At 48.2% G+C, this 21567-nt stretch overlaps 1 protein-coding gene across 1 annotated transcript in view; it reads right to left on the minus strand.

Moving 5' to 3' along the window:
- DPF3 (double PHD fingers 3) overlaps positions 1 to 21362 on the minus strand; it is a 260049-nt gene extending 238687 nt beyond the window's left edge. Inside the window, exon 1 of the mRNA XM_012537113.3 lies at positions 20342 to 21362. Coding sequence (XP_012392567.1) covers positions 20342 to 20373 — 32 coding nt within the window. The 5' untranslated portion in view covers positions 20374 to 21362. The remainder of the gene's footprint in view (positions 1 to 20341) is intronic.
- Between the last annotated feature and the right edge of the window lie 205 nt (positions 21363 to 21567).

A 21567-nucleotide genomic window follows, 5' to 3' on the forward strand; every position in this document is an offset into this window, starting at 1 on the left:
ATAATTACGATTAACTCACCTAATTCCATCCTTTCATGTACTAATTGGATACTCACTTTCTAGATGGATCTCATGAGCCCCCAAAAAGGTACTGGATCTTTTTTTAAAAAGGAACTACATCTGGAAATTATAAGTCAGTACTTTTTAACCTTTGCCCACTGGAGAATAAAGTGGGAAGAAAGAAAGGCAAAGGAAAGTGCTTGGAGTCAGACATCAATTGGAGCTCCCTCCTCCCACCAACTCCATCTGGTAAATGAAGTTACCAGAGCCTTGTCTCCTCAAGCAAATTATTGTGAGGCCTAAAGAAGACCTTCTTTCCTTCTTTGCCTCAAAAGCACTTGGTACCCATCTACCCCCCACCTCCCATTTAAAGCGTCATTACACTTACTGATGCATGTGCAGGGCTGAAAGAACAGCGGTTCCCAAGCTTTAGAAGAACTAAGAACCAGAGTGCATGGTCTCAGTCCTGATTCAGTTGGTCCAGGAGGAGGCTCAGAATCCACCTTTCACCAGTCACACCCATGCTCCTTGTGTACGTAATCCTCGGGCCACACCTTGAGATGCTCAAAGGGTAGTTGGAGGGAGCAGCAGGGACAGCAGGAGGACTGCTCCAGACTCTGCTTAGGAGGAAAACAGATCTCTCCACAGTATCAAAAACTTCCGAGGATGGGGGCGGCCTATCAGCTTCTTTAAACTACCAAATGGAAAAATAAAAAATAAAAACTACCAAATGGAACTGAGAATGAGCGGAAGGAGGGAAGCAGTTCAAGGGAAAACTCTATCGTCACAACCTTGTCCAGCTAATGCCTGTCCTTCATGACACGCACATGTCTCATTTTTATTTTCTAAATTTTACCCAGAAAAGCCTCCTCAGAACTCATTCAGCCCATCCTTTCCAGGCTCTATTGCTAAATCTCCCTTCAGCCAGTGGGAAATTTTTAGAACATAAATGGGATTAAGTCACTTCCCGACTTAAACCCTGGACTGCTCACTGCTCTTAGGAGAAAGTGCACACCCTTAAAATATCCGTCAGGGCCCTGCATGTTCTGGTCCCTCCTGACCTCTCTTACCCTATCATGAGCCACACTTTCCCTTTCTTTCTTGCACTCCAGCCACAGCAGCCTTCCTTGGTTCTTCCAACATGCCACAGGACCTTTGCACGTGCTGTTCCCTCTGCCTGGGATGAAACATTGCCTCTTCAAGGAAACTTTTCCTCAACATACTAGACTAGAGCAATTCCCTCAGCCTACTCTCTTCTATCTTCCTGGACCTTCCAACATAACACAGATTCAACTTTTATTTATGTATTTATGTGATTAATGTCTATCTCCCCAACTGGACCACAAGCTCCACAAAGATAAAAGTCCACATCGGTTTTGCTTACCACTGTATACTCAGTGCCACAGTAGCTGGTAACCCGTACATGCTCGACTAACATAGGTGCTAAGTGCACCATGGTCTAGAGAGATGTGTGAAGGAAAAAGAGAAATGGCACACAAAGCTGGAGAAATTCACAATGCAAATGACAGGCCAGTGTGAGATGGCGCACTTTCTCCTGGACTTGGAGGGCTGAGAATCTTCTCCAGTGTCACAAGGATGGTGGTCACTGACGCCACAAGATCTCGGGTTCTCTGAAATAAAAGTGTCTGTCCAGGACTGTCCCCAGAGGATGATGAGAATGTGACTTGCCCCTCGGGGAATGTGGGGGCTGAAAAAGAGGGCCAGGAGAGATTGCACGCCCAACTCCTCAATGCCCTGCCTGTTATCTCTCTGAAAACATAGCTTTGTCCCTCACTATCAGGACGCCGAGAGAGAGCGGGGACAAGAAGGTCACAGACAGAAGGGATCTGCCCCCCTCCTATCTGGAGCCACAGAAACAGGCGAGCTCAGGTTATCTTTGTGTTCACTTCTGTTCCCCAGAGATGCGCGGGGTGTGGGGTGGACATGAAGATTTAGACCAGTCAGCTCTGAAAACAGGGTGTTTTTCTGCTTGGTCATCAAACATATGCCCATTCAAGGGAGGCAAAACACGCTGAAGTTTAGATTCTCTGACGAGGCTATGGAGTCCCATCAATTACACGACGTGGAAAAAACTTTGGACAGTTAAAAATAACATAGGGGTCTGGTGTTTGGAAGATCTGGAGTTTGGAATGCCAGCTTGTCAAGCACAGATCGCTGCCTACAAAAAGCGTGTGCTGGGAACATGTATACACACACCCACCGGGACAGGAGGGCTGCGATCAGCAAGGTGTCCAACAACGGGTTGGCGGGCCACGTGGGAGAAAAGTGCACAGACCAGCTCTCACCCCTACACACTCTGGTCTGAAGGATGTTCAAGCCCTTTTCTAGCTGTGGAAAGGGCAGAGCTCATTCGGGCAGAAAACACTTGCCTCTCCCTTGGAAGAGGCGTCAGTGAATGGAAGCAGGAGCCAGGCGTTCAATCACATGACGGTTCACCTCAATGTGTTGTGTTTCTGCAGCTGTGAAATTCTCGTTCTTTCTCAAAAGGACCCAATGTCAGCACCGATTCAGTGGCATGCAATAACCTGAACTCCCGGACAAAGCATCCCGTAGCTAAATCTCTCTCACATTTTCTAGCACATTTGTTCTAAGAGTTACTAATAATAATGCCATTGAGTTCTAGAGTGTCTTTCCTCTAAGAAAATCAGAGCTTCTCCTACTTATTATCTTATATTCCTTAAGAGGCCACTGTGGGAAAAATCAGCTAGTGTGACTGCATTTTACAGATAGAAAAACGGGGTCACTGCCAACGTCTATTACGAGGATAAGAAGCACCAACTCTTCTAAGCACTGTACGTATATTAACTTGTTTAATTCTTCCAACAACCCTCTAAAGGCAGAAACCATCTCTCGCACTTCGCAGAGGAGAAATTTGAGGAACAGAGGGGTTAGGAATCCTGCCCATGGTCATGGGGCTTGGATGTGAACCCACTCTCTCCAGCTCTAGAGCCCATAGCCAAGCTGTAAGCCACATGGCACTGCTCGCCACCCTCTCACTCCCTAGGATGGGCATCTGAGCTCTCAAAGAGTTTGAGGCTCCAAAGAACCTGAGGACTGGGGTAACACCAGCCTCCCCCTGAAAGCTAGCTCCCTGGGGCCCAGGCCTTCCGGCAGGAGGAAATAAACATTAGGTGAGCAGCTTGGATGGGTAACGGGGTGCCTGGGTGCCTGGGTGGGAGTGGAGAGGCATTACCTTCAGAGTAAACCACTTCCATCCTCCCAGGAAGAAACACAGTCTTAGAGACCTGTAGCCTCACTGCCTGCGCCCCGTCCCACACTCCCACCTCACTCCCCGCAAACCCCACTCCCATGTGAACCATGAAACCAATCCTCGGGGCACCAGCCTTTGACTGCACTACGAGGGTCAGCATTTATGTTTTCTTCCCTGGACTGGATTTGTGTATTTTATTTATAACCATGTATGGGTCGTTATCACTGTTGCTTTTGTTGAAGAAAGGGGGTGGTGATTAAAGTATAGAAAGGGGGAAAGACCTTTAGATCCAGCACTAGGACAGGCTTTATCCTACAATCCTGCCCCACTTGGCAAATGTGCCCAAGCAGCTGGCCAGGGCTGTCCTGTACCCGATGGGATGGATGGCTCATCCAGGGCAAGCCCCCAAGGGTCCCCCTCACCCTCACCCCCTCTGGGAGGTGCCCTGGGAAAGACCCAGAACACATAACCAAGGAAACCAAGAATCAGTGAGAGGGAGTCTCTGGAGGTGGACATCTTCCCTGTTGAGGGACACAGGATGACGACCCCTACCTCCCCCTGGAGTCTCTCTTTTGGCCTCTGAGGTGTTCAAGTTCTTCCTGAGAATTGGCTGCCAAACTGGGGCTCCACTCAGAGCTACCTGGCCCCAGGCTATTTCATTTTTTACCTTCTGTTCATAGACCCCTCCCACTCCCGTCCAGCCACATGGATCCATTTGCTATCACCCACACATCCCTTCCTACCTGGCCCTCCCACCACCACCCCAAAGGAAGAGGGTTCTCTAAGGAATTACTCAAATGCTTCCCAAATCCTTGTTCACATCCCTTTCATGCCTGAACTTCTCCATCCTCAGCCTCCACCACTCCTGAGCCTGACCAGATCCCACTTTCCTTCCAAACTCAGCTCCAAGCCACCTCCTCCCTGAAACCTCTGACATACCCACCGTGGGACCGCTTTCTCTCTTCCAATTTCACAGACCCCTCGGGGGCTGGACCGCTCACAGAGCGCAGTTAATCCCACCATGTAACCTCACGCACTCTGTTTCTTCTCCATGGCTTCTTCTCACCTGTTTGCTGTGTGCAAGCTTTGCCTTTTCCTCCTTCTCTCTCCCTGCTCCCACATTGATAAGATAGAGTGTGCCCTCCTGGGGACTAGGCAGAATACTCTTCCCTTCCTTTTGTGCCTCTTCAATGCTTTTTTTTTTTTTTTTTTTTTTTTGCAGTACGCGGACCTCTCACTGTTGTGGCCTCTCCCGTTGCGGAGCACAGGCTCTGGACGCGCAGGCTCAGCGGCCATGGCTCACGGGCCCAGCCGCTCCGCGGCACGTGGGATCTTCCTGGACCGGGGCACGAACCCATGTCCCCTGCATCATCAGGCAGACTCTCAACCACTGCGCCACCAGGGAAGCCCTCTTCAATGCTTTTTGATCAAGGTGCGATGCATGAGGAAAGGAGAAAGATGTCAACAGGGCACAGATGAAGGGGACAAGGTCAGAACGAAACCAAGGCTGGAGGTGCAAACCTTGATATGAAGCATTAAGTGGATTATTCCTCTATCTAGGGCTCACAGAGCATTGGGGAGGTTTAGATCTGAGTCAAGGAATGAAATAAGAAGCAGAAAGTAAAAGAAAAGAGTAACCAGTGGGCTTTTCCTTCCTGGGGATTTGAAAAGCTACAATAGAGCCTGAAGCAGAGATGCCAGGAGGTTGGACTGCCCAAGGCTGCCAGCTCTGGGTCTTGGAGAAAGGTGGGGACATTTCAGAGCTTTTATATTGTCCAGACCAGTTCATCTGCGTCACAAAGGAGACAGGAACTCCTGGCAACACTGGGCAATGATAGAGATGGTTGCATCCATCAGAGCTTATTTTGTCCTGTATTTCTCAGGAAGCTGAACACACTGTAGGCAGATAATGGGTGAACATAAATGATCACCAGAAGAGGGACCTATATAATTGGGTCTCTCAGTTAGGCAGATCACCAAATAATAAAAGAATCCTATTGCTCCAAGGATAGCAAGAGCTAGCTCCGTCTCAGAAAGGTTCCTACATTCAGACCCACGAACCAGTCAGGCTCTATCCCTCCCCCATGCTGACTGGGATCTCCAGCCCCTGAGATAGCAAACAATGCCCCCTGGTGTGCTATGGACCAGGGAACTATGGGAAATTTCTGAATTTCATAGAACTCCGTAGATCAGTGTTCATCTCAGCTACCCTGTGCATAACTGACCTAAAATCGAATGATCCAAACCTGTTTCCCATCCCCCAGAGATGTGTGTAATTAGATAAAATGAGGACAGAATATGTATAAGTATCTGTTATACTGGGATGGCTGCCCAGAAAGGAAATGAGCACCAGGAACCGGATGGCCCCATGTGCACCCTCTGTACTGAAGGGCTATACCCGGGACTGAAGGAGAGTTAACTTCCAGAGTAGGTGCTGGTGCAGTATGAACCTCTCTGAATTCACAAACACTTTGGTACAACCCTGCTCCTCCAGCCTATACTTCGTGCACCATCAGCACTTTTTCTAGCTCTCCACGTTGAAGGATGTCTAGTGGACGAGAATCTGAGTTAAAACTTGACTTGAATAGCCTGTCTCCACCTTCCTTCTGACACAGAAAGGCCTCTCCAGTGTGGCACCTTCCTCCACATGGTCCCAACACTGAATGTTCTGGAGGGTCGAAAAGCAGCAAGAGGACATGCAAAAGTTATGAGGATAGAGATTTCTCTCTCTCTCAATGTGAAGAATAAAGGCCCTCACATGATCCCCAGGACATCATTTTTTGTTTCATTGTCACATGAATTTACCTGCACTGAACATGGTTGGGAGAGAGTCATAGGGAAAGTTATATCTATGTAGGCATTATGAAAGTATAGGAAATTCTCTCAAAGAATATCTATCTGAAAACAGTGACTGGGCCACAGTTACCTCCAAAGCTCAGTAGGACAGGCAACAGACTCTCACCAGATCCCAACTTTGGGTTAAACCATTATAGTACCTGTACCTTCTGGTCTCTTCTACCTTAAAAACCCATAAAAGTCCTCAGGTATACCGAAGGCTAAAGGAAATCCCATACACAGCTGAGCATATAGTAGGCACTTAGTAAAAGTGTGGTTGATTTATCAGTGGCTAGTCACAAGCCCTGGGTTACTTAGTCCCTGAAAGAGGACAGAGCAAAAAGACTTGCCTTTAATTCCCAAGACCAAAGGGAAGGAAAGCCAAGTTTTTCAGATCCACAAGGATGAAGTGGTAAAGAGACAACGGGCTAGAATAAATGACGCTGACAATCATCACAGCCTCACATGCTACATGCAAGCAGGGCAAGCTTGTGCCTATTTTCCAACTACTGAAACTGTAGAATTGGGGGAAAGGAATTCTGCTGCCTTTTCCAAACTCCTGCCAGGGAGAGAATGAGAAACAAGTGGACTCTAAAGAGCTAGAAGCAAATTAGGTGGGAAGAGCCTGCTGGCTTCATTTGCTCAGTTACTCCACACACATTTATTAAGTGCCTGCTATGCTAGATCCTATAGGGATAGAAAAGCACAGGCAGCCACCCTCCCAGTCTTCCAAGGCCTTACATTCTAACCAACCAGCGTTAAGTATTTCAGTGGCGGGGAGAGAAGAGTATGCTTGGGACTATGGGGCCAAGGACAGGGGTGGCCAATTCTACCTGAGGGCCAGCAAGGGCTTTGCCAGGGAAGAGGGGACTTTGAAGTGTCTGGAAGATGAGCAAGTAGATGTTCGTCATGTGCCTCTGGGGCAGGATAGGGCTGAGGAGCCACAAGCAGTTTGGTAAGACTGTAGGGGAAGTGGGAATGGTGCCACCTGTCTGAGCAGGGATACAGAAGCATCCTTTCACGGTAACAAGTTCACCCACATCGCTCATTCTAAGGTTCTTAACCTGGAGCCCATGTACCTCTAGCCCATCTGCTGATGGGCTCCTCCAAGTCTGTGAACCCCATAAAACCATAGGCATATGTTCACACCTATCTGCATTTTTTCTGGGGAGATGATCCAGAACTTCCATAGGATTCTCAAAAGGGCCTGTAATTGTCAAGGAAAAGTGAAAAAGAAACACTCAATAGGACATTGAGTTGCCTGAACACCAAACTGTGATGTTAGAAGCCATGGTTTTCTGTCTCTGTACCCTGAAGATAGCTTAGTACCTGACATATCATAGGTTTTCAGAATTAGCAGAGCTCAAGGGATGAATACAAGGAGATGGGAAGAAATCGCCATTTTCATCATCAAAACAAACATTGTGTGCACAGACATTCGTGTGCCAGTCAGTGGGCTAGATTTTACAAACCAATACCTCTTAACATAAAGGCACATGGAAAAATATCTTCTCAATTTCCTGTTCACAGGATTGCAAAGCCAAGTCCCTAAATGTGGATACAAGTCACCCAGGGCAAATCACTGCAATCCCAGATCAGGCTCAAACTTTAGTTGGCAGTTGCCTAGCAACGAATAACCCTGAAGACACATCACCAAATAGAGATGCCAAAAGGGCATTCTGTGGACAAGCTGGTTCTGAAAACTAGCCCCCGCGCAAGTTTGTCTTCCAGGCCTCTCTGGGACTGTTGGGGGAAGAAGCAGACTTTGCAGCCAAAAGGAAGCTGGAAGAGGGGGTGGAAGGTGTTCAGATGGTGGTGTGTAACAAGTGGGCACAGAAACAGGGAACCGAGGGCTGAGGGAGCAGGCAGCCTCAAATAGAGAAGGCAATTGGTGCCTCTGCAGGTCCTCTTTCAGACCGTACCTACAATTACTCTTCTGAGCAGTTGCTGAGCAAATCCCAGCCATATCTAAAGATGCAGAAAGTGGCAGAAGACTTGACTGCACCTACATCCAGCCCTGCCCTGAAGTCATCATCCTCTAGCAGTTCCACTGAACTACGTCAGTTTGGGGTGAGCAAGATGACAGACCTCCAGACCCAGGAAGCAGTTTTTATCCAGCTCTCCAGGGCAGCTCGCTCCCTTACAGAGGCAGCAAGCACCAAAGAGGCAAAGAGACCTCACTTTCTAAAATTCCGATTTTTTTGTTTTTTCTTTAATGAAAAGCTCAGAAACTCCTTCTGCTGAGGCAGGTGAGACTGGGATTCCTAAGACAAAAGTTCTAATCCAAATCATGGCATAGGCCAACACTAGGCACCTCTCCCTGCGCAATGGTAGAAAGCTTGGGAAGAAAGCTTGGGCCTCCTTCAGAACCCGTTCTCCTGGAAGGTCTTGGGGGCCAGGGGGAAGGGGCAAACAAATATATATCAGTCAGGAAGCGACTCAGGAAGAACAAATGCGGAAGTCAAACAACAACAAATAAGGCGGATATAAATCCAGATAAAATATTAAAATCATTAAAGGGCTGCTGCTCCCTGAAGATTGGGAAAAATGAAGAGAGTTAATTAAAAGCAATCTCCATGCACTGCTGAGCCAGCCGGCCCTGATAAATCAACAGCTGGGGCTTCTGTGGAGGGCAGTCAGGGGGCTTCAGGAGTGGGGTGCGGGGGGGGGGCTGCCGGCCGGGGGAGGGGGGCTGCTGCAGAGATGGCAGTGACGTCCAGTTGAACACAGTGACTTAAGTTTCGTGTCTTATTAAATATTTTATGACCACTGAATAAAGCTGTTCTTCCAAGCGGGGAGAAAATGATCATTCGGGTGAACAAAAAGTGAGGAAGATAAGGGTGAAGAGATATTTTTTGTTTGATTCAAGACATACTTGGGACCATGATGTCAGCATCTCTGATCTTGCCTCAGATGCAGAGGCTTTTGTTTCTTCTCTCTACCTGATCTGCACAGGTAGATGCCTCTTCTAAATTCTCTCTGCAAAACCCTGGGCTATGTTTGTTTTGGGGGTTGGGGGAAGCAGTGCAAAGTCAGGGAAAGAAATGAAGAGGAAGAGGAGATAAAAAAGACCTTCAAAATTCTCATTGTTGATCCAAGCCAGACTTTTAGCGCAAAACTAAAAGGTCAGTGGAAATTGTGGGAACTTTCTTTTTTTTTTTCTTTCTTGCTTTCTCTTTCTTTTTCCTCCTTTCTTTATCTACCTCCTTCCTTCCCCCTTTTCTCTGCAGTCAGATAAAGTTTCTGTTCTTCATTTTAAACAAAAAAGAGTTCAGAACTTTGGGGGCCAATCTAAGTTAAAAAAAAAAAAACAGCAATTTTAGTGTATTACAAAAACGGCCCTTCTCTATTCTAAGGGAACCCTCCAGTTCTTCCTGGATGGAAATACAATCAAGAGAAATGATTAGGAGAAAGTGGGGTTTTTTTCCTCCATAGAATTGGGATTGGAAGGGGGTGTGTGCATGGGGAAACATAAGGAATTATGCATTTGGATATGCATTTCAATTAGGTGGACAGAAGCAGCCGCCTGTTAATTTTTCTTGCTTGTTTCCACTTAGCATTCATCACAGGCAAAACCACCATAGAGCACTCCCACGATAATAGATGGTTCTGCACTGGCTAAGTCCTCAGGGAAAATAATTAGCAGGAGAGAATATATTCTCTCCACTTCAACTACCCCAACCACCCTGCCCTCCCCCACCTCCAGCACCACATTGCCTCCGCCCTCCCCCCAACCCCACAACTGACAGTGGTTTCACTAGAAGCCTAAGGGAGCAGTCCGCCTCCTGGTTTACAAGCACTTACTTTGCCCTGCCAAAGAACAAGGGTCTGGAAGGAGAAACGGACTGGAGGCCTTCATTGGAGTGGAAGCCCCTAGATACAGGGAGGGAGGCTCTATGCCGCTTAGCTGCGAGGGGCAGGCTCGCAATCAGAATTGGCCAGGACAGGATGAAAAAAGCTCCAAAGAGGGTGAGACAGTTCTCCCTGAGCTCAACTAGCAGCAAACAGAGATATGTAAAGAGTCCTTGGTTGAGGATAATGGGAGTAGGGATGACGTTTCTCATTTAATTTGCTTTTATAAAGTACAGGAATGCTGTGGGTTTGCAGCAAGCTTGGATCTGAAGCATTTCCAAGGCTGGCAAATAACTCTGTCATTCTGATATTTGACCCTCGCCACGATGCTGTCCATAGTCTACTCTTGTATAAAGAATCAATTCTTGCCGCTGACCCCCTATGTCAACAGCACACCCTCCTTGCTCACAAGCAGATTTAAACCCCAGCCCCCCTGTCACCCCCTCTCCCTCCCTGGAGTCTTCTTGATAGAAGGAGGAGCCAGAGACTGGCTGATGACAGGAGCCCAAGTTCCAGGAGAGCACTCCCTCTGCCCGCCAGCGTCTGATTCCTCTGATCACGGGTGGACTCAGTACAGGGCTGACAGTGGGAAATGAAATGAGGACTTCCCTTGAGCTCATATTCTCACCTATTTCAAACCCAGACAATGTAAAAAAGCCCACTGAGATCCCAGGGCTATTTACACACAGCTGGACGAGTGAGGCTTTGCATTTACTGAGAAACAATGATTAGATATGATATGTAATGCCAGGATCTTTTCGTTTATTTTAGTTTTAATATAGTAATGTTTATGAGACATTGCTGACTCTCTGAGAAGGCCTCAGTTAGCTACGAGAAACTTTGCAGTTCTAGTAACACCTCACATTTGTACTTTACACCTTCTGAAATGTTTTCACAACCATTATTTCATCTGGGCCCCTTGCAGGGGGTAAGCAGGGCTGGGTACAGGGAAAGGAAGCGAAAGGAGATACAAGCCCTTCTCACCTTATGAAAAAATAGGCCAGATTTGCTACCTCTTGACTTTCAAGCTGTCCTGTCATCCCAGGTGCTCCTTCCACCTGAACCCCTGTTGCCAGATGAAACCTCCACTCTGCCTAGGAAACCTTCACTCCAAGCCTCACCAGGTAACTACTACTGCTGCAGCTTCTGGAGCCCCCCCAAACCCAAACCCTGGCCCCCACAGGGAGCCACTGCCCTCAAAGGGTTGGGGTTAGGGGGACAAAGTGAAGGCAATCCTTGTGGCTGGGGATGAGAGAAGTGAGTCTCTGGGTTCCCAGGGCATTTACCCCTCCTCCCCAAAACAGTGGTTGTTCCACGGGGGAGGGGGGTAAAAAGGTTGAATTCTATGATACTATCAGTATTTTTTTTTTTAAGTTTACAAGGAGGGAGTTGCCTGTACTATCTAGAAATGTACTCCCTGGGTTTTAATAAGTCTAAAAATGAAGGGGGACCTAAGCACATACCCAAAAGAACTGAAAGCAGGGACTCAAATAGCTACTTACATACCCATGTTCATAGCAGTATTATTCACAATAGCCAAAAGGTGGAAACAACCCAAGTGCCCATCATTGGATGAGCAGATAAACAAAATAAGGCATATACATACAATAGAATATTATTCAGCCATAAAAAGGAAGGAAATTCTGACACAGGCTGTAACAAAGCTGAACCTTAAGGACATTATGCTAAGCTAAATAAGCCAGTCACAAAAGGACAAATATTGTATAATTCCATTTATATGAGGTGCTTAGAAGAGGCAAATTTATAGAGACAGAAAGTAGAACGGTGGTTAGCAGGGACTGGAATGGGGGCGGGAGGAGGATGAGGGGTTATTGTTTAATGGGTACAGAGTTTGTTTAGGACGATTTTTTAAATTCTGGAAACGGATAGTATGGATGGTTGCACGACATTATAAATGTACTTAATGCCAGTGAACTGACACTTAAAATGGTTAAAATGGCACATCTACATGTCATATATGCTAAATATACATGTTATGTGCATTTTACCACTAGTAAAAAAATTTAAGGGGCTGCCTCTGTATGCTGGAGGTCAGGGTGACCATTTTGTTTTGTTTTTCTTTCATTTTATCTCTCACAATTTAGGCTTTTATGAATTCTGATAGGCTTTACAACCCCTCTTCCTCCTTTAGACTTGTAGCAAATTGCCAAGGGAGCTTCCAAACAAAGGAAAGCCTGATAATAACACCCCCAGAAGAATCTGGGATGTTCTGGAGGCATGTCACTGAATGAGAGGCAGTGATTTCCAGTTTAGACACTGCTAATACCCACTTGGGTATGGTCAGACTCTGTGTGTCTGCTAGACACCTCCATTTCCTCAGCAGTTATCACGGGATACAACAGAGGAAGCTCACTGAGACATCAGTACAGGCCCACATGCTTCGGCTCACTGAACAGTCAGGTAACTGCAGCTGCCCAGATGGAAGTGAAATAAGCACTTTATTTACATGTTAATTGGGATGGGTGCCGTGGTAGAGGGGAGAGCTCTTCCAAGGAGACTGTAGATAAATGAAATCCAGAGAAGAAAAATCTTTTGCTTGGTTCCCTGTCTCCCTCCATACATTTAAAGAAAAGAGGAAGAAAAAGATAGATGTTCTCAATAATTCCAGTCTTTTGCACAACCAAAAACTTTATCTGAGTGCTTGTAAACAACTAAATAGGCTAATTAGTTTTCCCACTTCTCTTTCCATCCTCTAGTTGGAGTGCTAATGAGAAGAAAAGTGTTCAAAAGGGATAATCAGAAGAAAAGTCCACATTTTAAACGGGCCACCACCTGGTCCTCAGGCTTGGGCCCTGAGAAGGGAGAGATTAGAACCCCAAATGGTAGCATAATGTGGCAAGACTGGATCAGAGAAGATGAAACTACGGAAGAGTCTACCAGTCTTAACTCCCCTTTAGAGCCACACTTTAAAAACAAGGAAGGGGACCTCCCTGGTGGCGCAGTAGTTAAGAATCTGCCTGCTAATGCAGGGGACATGGGTTCGAGCCCTGCTCAGGGAAGATCCCACATGCCGGGGAGCAACTGAGCCTGTGCACCACAACAACTAAGCCTGTGCTCTAGAGCCCGTGAACCACAACTACTGAGCCCACGTACCACAACTACTGAAGCCCGCGCACCTAGAGCCCGTGTTCCACAACAAAGAGAAGCCACTGCAATGAGAAGCCTGTGCACCATAACGAAGAGTAGCCCCTGCTTGCCGCAACTAGAGAAAGCCTGCGTGCAGCAAGGAAGACCCAACGCAGCCATAAATAAATAAATAAATAAATTATTTTTTAAATAAATAAAATAAAAACAAGGAAGAATTTGAACACTGGACCCTGACTATCCTTCTCATCTTAATTAACCATAGTAAGAGCCACAAGTTTTTGACTTGAAAGGAATTTTGGCAATCAAGGTGCATCACCCTCATCTTAAAGACAAGGCATGTGCAGCTCAGAGTTCTGTGTCTAAGATCGAATAGTTAGTGGGTGGTAGGGCTGGAAACAGAGCTCAGATCTCTGGGATCCTCTCCCAGAGCTTTTTCTCTTCCATTACTCTGAAGCTACAAAAGAAAAGCCACTGGTGAGAAACCAATGTGGAAGAGGGACAGAGTTTGAGACAGGGCCACGCTGATGGCAGGTGAAAGTCTGGGGACTGAAAAACCTTCTCTGGTGGAGCTTCCAACTGAAGTTAATACAAACAGCAGATTCTCAAAGTGAATAACAATGAAAAAAACTCACTCATTTCATAGCAACATGAGATGACCACAAGGCGGATTAGACATGTGCCATCATTGTTCCTTGGGCTCTTAACTAAGGCCTGGATAGTGCAGGACTCAATGTGGGCTATTCGAACCCCATTATTAAGAGCTCTGAGCTTAATCCCCTTGCCCCTCCTTGCTTCCAAACACAACCCCCTAAATCTTAGTCTCCTCAAGCCTTCTCTCTTCCCTTGCCACTCCCACCCACTACTACTATTCACAAACACACAACCTAGAAATTCCCAGCACAGGCTGCTCCTCTTTTCCCACCCCCCGCCAAAACACCTCCTAACCACTACTTTTAAAACTCTGAGGGCTTCCCTGGTGGCGCAGTGGTTGAGAGTCCGCCTGCCGATGCAGGGGACACGGGTTCGTGCCCTGGTCCGGGAAGATCCCACATGCCGCGGAGCGGCTGGGCCCGTGAGCCATGGTCGCTGAGCCTGTGCGTCCAGAGCCTGTGCTCCGCAGCGGGAGAAGCCGCAACAGTGAGAGGCCCGCGTACCGCAAAAAAAAAAAAAAAAAAAAATATGATGCAAATCGCAGGCTTCAAAAACCTTCTTTCAGGGGCTTCCCTGTTGGCACAGTGGTTGAGAGTCCGCCTGCCGATGCAGGGGACACAGGTTCGTGCCCCGGTCCGGGAAGATCCCACATGCCGCGGAGCGGCTGGGCCCATGAGCCATGGCCGCTGAGCCTGCGCGTCCAGAGCCTGTGCTCCACAACGGGAGAGGCCACAATAGTGAGAGGCCCACGTACCGCAAAAAAAAAAAAAAAAAAAAAAAAAAAACCACAACACCTCATCTCTCCACAGTTGCTCACACAACTAAAGAAAACTTTAGGGGCTTCCCTGCTGGTGCAGTGGTTGAGAATCTGCCTGCTAATGCAGGGGACATGGGTTCGAGCCCTGGTCTGGGAAGATTCCACCCGCCGCGGAGCGACTGGGCCCGTGAGCCACAACTACGGAGCCTGCGCATCTGGAGCCTGTGCTCCGCAACAAGAGAGGCTGCGACAGTGAGAGGCCTGTGCACGGCGATGAAGAGCGGCCCCCGCTCGCCACAACTAGAGAAAGTCCTCGCACAGAAACGAAGACCCAGCACAGCCAAAAATAAATATAAATAAATAATTTTTTTAAAAAAAGAAAACTTTGGAACTTGCAGTAGATCATAATATCAGTCTCTGTTGCTGTTAAACAATCATCTTTTCAAAGTTCCAGACCACACAGTGGTTTTATCCACTTACCTATCCTCTCCCCACCCCCACCCCAGGCCACTCTTTTATCTTTTCTTGTTAAATACCTACATGTTTAAAGATTATTTAAAGCTAGGGTCATGCTTACATAGGCCCCTGCTGGAAAACCCTGGCTGGGCAAAAACTATTTCAGTGGTTGTGGCACTTCTTTGGCCAGGTGCTTGCCACATTGGGCTACATTTGTCTTCTAGTGACTTTCAGAACACTCAGAAACCACAAAAGTTACTTTGCAGAGGTTGGGATAATAAACAGGACTGGATTCTGGTGCCTTTTTATGACCCACCCCCAGCACCACTACAATCAGCATGGCTGCACTTTCAAAACTGAAACATCAGCCTCAGTTTCCTTTCTTTTCCCGGCACAGGCTCAAAACAAAGCCTGTTGACGGTGGCATTTTATTTTTTGCCTTGATCTGAGCAGATGGCTCTGGAACAGCTTTAGACATTACAGTGTTTCTCAGATGTACCTAAATTTCAGCTACCTGCATGATTCCAAAAAGACAAAGGAGGTTAAGGAGTCTCCAATTAAGTTGCCTCTGAATTCCTGCCCACTTTATGGAACTGAGCAGCTCCCATTCAACTGGAGACCTCTGGATGTCTCCCAGGTGGTCTGCAGGTCCGGCAATTTTCAGAGGTTTAACCTGTGACAATGCCTTCATTTGGGTTCTGGCAGAAATTAATATCCTTTATGGGTATCTCATCCAAACCAGACATTCTTCCCACTGAAAAATAATGTGTGCTAACAAAGTTTGGAAATTTTAAGGATTTTTTTTTTCCAGTGGCAACCATAAGCAGATGCAGAAGGTGGTTCTTAGGCATCTGTCGGCTTAAAATGTCTGAGGGTCCTTTTTCATAAGGGGCTAAAATAATGCCCATAAAAAGCTGCAAGTTTGGGCTTCCCTGGTGGCGCAGTGGTTGGGAGTCCACCTGCCGATGCAGGGGACACGGGTTCGTGCCCCGGTCTGGGAAGATCTCACATGCCGCGGAGCGGCTGGGCCCGTGAGCCATGGCCGCTGAGCCTGCGCATCTGGAGCCTGTGCTCCGCAAGGGGAGAGGCCGCAACAGTGAGAGGCCCACGTACCACAAAAAAAAAAAAAAAAAAAGCTGCAAGTTCACAAATTCCCAACTGCAATGTTCCCCATTTAGTACCTACCCACGCCCCCCCACCCCAACAGAAAGAGCCAGAAGGAGATTAGAACCAGGAATGTGTCCCCCCTACACCATCCTCTCTGATATCTAAACTGAGTGCCACAGCAAGAGTGAGGTCTGGCTTCTAAGTGGCAACAATTACACAACTTTCACAGGCACAAAACCACTTTAGATTAGAATACACTGTCTCCAGATCATAGACTGTATAAAAAGATGAAGATCTGAGGTCCATCTATGCACATGACCAGCTGCTTGACCTTGGCTGAGTAAGTATATTTGCTTCTCCCAGAGCTGTGTCCTTAATAACAAAACAGAGATGTAAAACCATGCCTACAAGCAAGGGAAACTCCTTACAAAAAAGTTTCAATACAATTACGTATATGTATGTTCACATGTTACAAGCATGACCAAATAGTTTTCTGCTCTCATTATTTATAAACAAATAGTTTCTTGGGGTAAATCCCTATTGGCTTATATGGAATAATTAAATAATAATAACTGTTACTCTTTTCTAAGCAGGCAATTAGTATAATAGATATATACGTGCATAATCCAGTCTGGCAGAAGGTGGCAGACATTCCCAGTTAAGTGCATACAAACCAGGGTTTTGATAATTTAATAAAAGAGTAAGTTGTTTAAACTGTTGATAGCAGGTTTGGGGGAGGCTGGCTAACCTGAAGTAGAATATCAAATAAGATTAGAATCTATATTAAAAGCAAAAACAAAAAAAGAATATAGCAGGGCAAAAAAAAAAAAAAAAAAGCTTTATGTTTCCTAGGTATGTAGAAATCAACCAGAATACGATAGGTAATGTGGCGGACTTACACATAGACCTTTATCAAATCCATATTTATGTTACCTATATAACATGGCCTTTTACTTCACTACATGGCCCTTATCTTGCATGTACATGTAAGAAATAAGGGTGACTCACACATCTAGGCTCAGACAATGTAGCTGCTAAATTAAATAATGTGCAATACCTATTTACACATCATACATGTCTATCGATGCTTTTAAATTCTATCAGCCCAGATGTGACTGCTTGGTTGTGGAGCCACCTGCCGTGTCCCCTTTGTGATCTGATCAGTCCAGGCGGCTCCTGTTTCTGCCTCTAACACCCTATTGGGCAGTAATAAGATGTTAAAGGCGACAACAGACAGAAAAGCCAGGCTGTCAGCTTCAGAGAGGACTGGGGTGAAGGGTACAAGGAGGAGGAATAAGAAAGGGAGTTGAGGGGAGATCAAAGACAGGCAGGAAGAAAGCTAAACTGCTGAGAGAGGAGATGTGGCTCCAGGAGCTTGGGGCCCTACAGAAGACCCCAAAGCAATGAGATTCAAATTGTGCCATCCAGTTACTCAAGCTATTGAATTATTGAATGTCCCACGTGGAAAAAGCTAGTGTGATGAAAAATGGTCTACACTCAGCATAGGCAGAGCCCTACAGAGATGTTGCATGAAACCTGGGCTTGTTTCTTCCCAGAACATTACCTACCACCACTTTATCCCCCAATCCTAGAGGAAACCTTTGTGTGACCAGTTTCTATAGGGGGCGTCCTTGGTGTTGGCCTTTTTTTTTTTTTAAGGGAAGGGAGAGAAAGACTCAGAACGCACACAGAGAAAATGCTGATGTTGTTCAGCTCCGTTTCATTGTCAAGAGGGACACAGGAAGATAAAAACATAGCTCTCCAAACCTTTCTCCCTGCTCCTCTCCTCCCAGCACCCCCATCCATCCCTTCCGCTGGATGTGTCTCTGCGCTTTGTTCTAATTTAGCCCATGCATAATTTATTCACGTGTGTATTGTTTCCAGATCAGCAACTTTTAAAAACAAATGAAACATATAAAGGTGATCTATTAAACAAGTTGTTTTTAAAAATAAAGGCAGATGTTGTAGGTCTCGCTGTAACAACATGCGTGCTCCTACGTTAGCAGTTTAAAAACCTTCTACGGCGCAGGAGGCTCGGCTGGTCGGGGGTATTGTTTACACACCCTTACCACCAGGGAAAGGGGTCGGGATGCAAAAAAATGAGCGGCTAATTATAAATGACCATTCAACTGCCACCTAGAAAAAGCAGGCTGGGGTGTTGTGTGTATGGCGACACAGAATTACAAATACATCACATTGCACCTGTTTCTAATTATACAAAGTACAAGTGTAATAATTCAGAACTAATTCCAATAATCAGCCCGCTTCTCTGTCCCTTTCCCCACTTCTAACCCCACCCCACACAGCCACTCTCCCCAAATACGCACCCTTCTGCGGTCCAAAAAGCAAAAATAAAAAACTGGAGCGGCAGGAATCAGTGTAGAGACCTTGCGCCCGCCCGCGCGTAAGCGGGCTCCCGGGTAATAACTAGGGTACCGCTTTCCCAGTAGGCAACAAACCTGGCGCACATGTGAAAATAGATTTCTCTAACTTGAGTTTACCAGGAGGCATCAGCCCCGCTACGCGTTTTCGGCTGGAAATGTGAAAACTCCAAATCGGCTGTGGGTTCGGTAAAAACTCACAGCATCAGCTGCGTGGCAGCGCTAGCGACGAGGAGAGGGGATGCGGCGAAGTTACGCCCGTTTATTCTGCCACAAAACATCTTCTTTCTTGGGTGAAACGCTGTAGCGTTCAAGTGCAGCGTATCCTATCCGAGCTTCCGAGCGAGAACTGAAGCCGAGGGCTGCTCTGTAATCAGCCTCAGCTTCCAATGTCCTCTTAGCAGCGTTAATACATATACAGACATTTAAAACTCCGAGATCTGGGACATTCCTACCCCTTTCCCTTATTACCGATAGGAGATAAGCTGGTGCAAACACCTCCCGTTCTCCCTGCGCGTTCCTTCGCGTTAAGAACCCCCTGCCGCCCTCCCGCCTCCCCGCGTGCGAACCTGGCTTTCAACTCCTAGGGGAGCCCCGGGTGCTGACGCGGATGCGCTAAGTTGAAAGAACCTGGGTGGGCATCCGCCACGCACCCGCGAGAATTCGGCACGAAACGGCCCCCACGCGCACCTCTCCCTCCCCTCTCCCGCGACTTCCAGCTGGGAAGTCCTAATCCCAGGCGCGCAGACCCACCCACCCACGCCGCGCCGAGAGAGGGAGCGCCCCTCTGCCAACATTCCTGCCAATAGCACCCCTTTTAGAGAGACGCTAGTTTTCCGAAGCCACCCCCGGCTCCGCGATCGCGAGCGACTTGGCGGCTTAACAGTTCCACCGACTGGAAGGAAGGAAGGAAGGAAGCCAGGATAAAAAGGAGGGGGAAGGAAGGCGAGCAGGAATTGGCTGTCGGACCCGGGGACTGGCCCCCGCGTGTCCTCTCCCAGCCCGCCCCCTCCGTCCCGGATCTGGGCGTCCGCTCAAAGTCTCCCGGCGGCGGCCAGAGGCACCTGCCCCTCGTCTGGCCGGGAGCAGACGCAGCCCGCTCAGGCGGGGAGCCCCAAGCTGCCTCTCGCCTGCCTCGGCTTTTCACCCGGGGGAGGCGAGAACACCATTCATAAGACCTGCAGCTTCCCGGTCTCCAAATCAACCCCAAGTTAACCCGAGTCGTTAATTTACTACAGCCAGCTCCCCCACAAACACACCCGGAGACACACCGGCGACCGCCCGAAGCGCCGTCACGCTCCGGGGGCTGCCCCGGCAGGAAAGCCCCGGGCAACCACCTGGGCCCCAGGGCTCCCGGGACCCGCTGCTCCCCCTGCGGTCCTCCCAACTCTGGAAGGTTTGCACAAACTCCCCGCAAGCGATCGGAAGGCGGAGAGCGTCTTGCAAACTCCGGAGCTGCAGCGGTCCGCTCACCCCGGCGGACCTAGCTGCGGGGCGGGGGCCGCGGGCTCCGGAGGCGCGGGGCTCAGCCAAGTGCACCCAGGCCACCCCAGCCCGGCGCTCGCCCCCAGCAGGGCCGCCCCCCGCGCCGCGCTCACCTCCCCGCGAAGCCGGGGACTCAGGGGACCGTGCTGTCCCCGAGCTGCCCACGATCCCCTAGCTGTAGAGCGCTCGAGCGCCTGGCTTCCCTGCCGATAACCCCTCTCTCTCTGTCCGCCAATTTAGAAGAACACAGATGTGACAATTTTCTTCTTGTTAATTGCATCTCCTGACATTTCTGCGCGTTGGGGGGAAAAAAAAAAAAAGATGAAGAAGTAAGAGCTGAAAGAAAAGAGAGAAGCCCCGCCGCGGCTGTAGGCGCCTGCAAGCGCAGTGCATAGGCAGCGCTCGGCCCGCAGAAGGCGCCTTTTTTTTTTCAAATTGAAACCACGCGGAATATGTACATTTTTTAGTCTTACTTACGCTTTCAGGGGGTTGTGAATGACAGTCGCCATTTTGCTACAATGTAACAGAATATTGTCTGTCTCGGAGTTCTAAAGGTTTGCTCAGGGGAAGCGGAGAGCCAATCAGAGCACGGGATACCGGCCCGCCGGCCAATCGGCGCGGCTGGTCGCCAGGTGGGCGGGGCCTGCACGGTGGTAGTTATTAGGGGAGCTGTCAAAGCCCAGAGGTCACTCCCTTTTGTAGAGCCCGAGAGCAAGCAGGTCTTAAAGGGGCAGTACCGCGCGAGCAGCTTCTTTTTCGGATTGAGGAAAGTGGAGACGCACAGGAGAGTATTTTAGTTTGGTTTGAATCCCTACTTTCTAAATAACTGCAGAGAGTTGCGCTCCTGGACAGAAATGTTTAAGTCCTGGACAGAAATATTTAAGTATTGCCAACAAACCACTGAACCCCATTCATTAGCTTTTGGCTTTGCTGTTACGTTTTTAATCCCGCAAAGGGCAAATCCCCTTGTTCCCGTGCAAAAGTTGAAAGGCGGCCGTTTCGTCTAACAAATTACTACACGTGTCCTGCCGTTTGCTAATACTCTGGGTCCTGCGGCTTCTTAATATTCTCCTTCCCGAAGTGTCGTCTTTATCTCGGCCACCTTCCTCTCTTGGTTTCTTGAACTGCCGCCGCCGTTCCTGGCGACTCCAGAACAGCAACTCCCCTCCCCCTGCAATGTCTCAATGTCAGGCTCGCTCCCTCCTGCAGCCTGGGCTTTCGTTACGTAATGCGCGGTGGTAACTCTGGCGGTTCCCCACTACCACCTCTTCTGTTCTCGCACACACCAGAAACTTCTGAAATGGTCAGATTCCGGCTGGCTTGAGAGCTAACTGGGGCCTGAGGCTCTGACCTTTAGGCTTAGGGGAGGAGAGGTTTAAGGGAACTTTGGAAACGCTTTCTACCCCTAGGAAAGCGAGTAACTAGACAGAAGTTGTGGAACCTAGCCTGGGTGTTGCCAGGCTCTCTTTCGGGGAGTAGCACACGCGATTCTGGCGTCAACTTTAACTGATTAGATAGAAGGTGAAAAGAATTTGCTAATGAATAATCCGATGTGACCCAAAGCGTTCAGAGAGTCTCTGTCTGCTTCAAGTCAGTGCGAACGCCTCACTGGCGAACCCCTGACAAAATCAGGAGACCTCTGCGAAGCCAAGCTTCCACTGGGCAGCCTGTTAGGTCGGGGTGGATGAAATCGCACTAAATCA

This window comes from Orcinus orca, chromosome 2 (genome assembly GCF_937001465.1).
Source record: "Orcinus orca chromosome 2, mOrcOrc1.1, whole genome shotgun sequence".
NCBI classification, from domain to species: Eukaryota; Metazoa; Chordata; class Mammalia; order Artiodactyla; family Delphinidae; genus Orcinus; species Orcinus orca.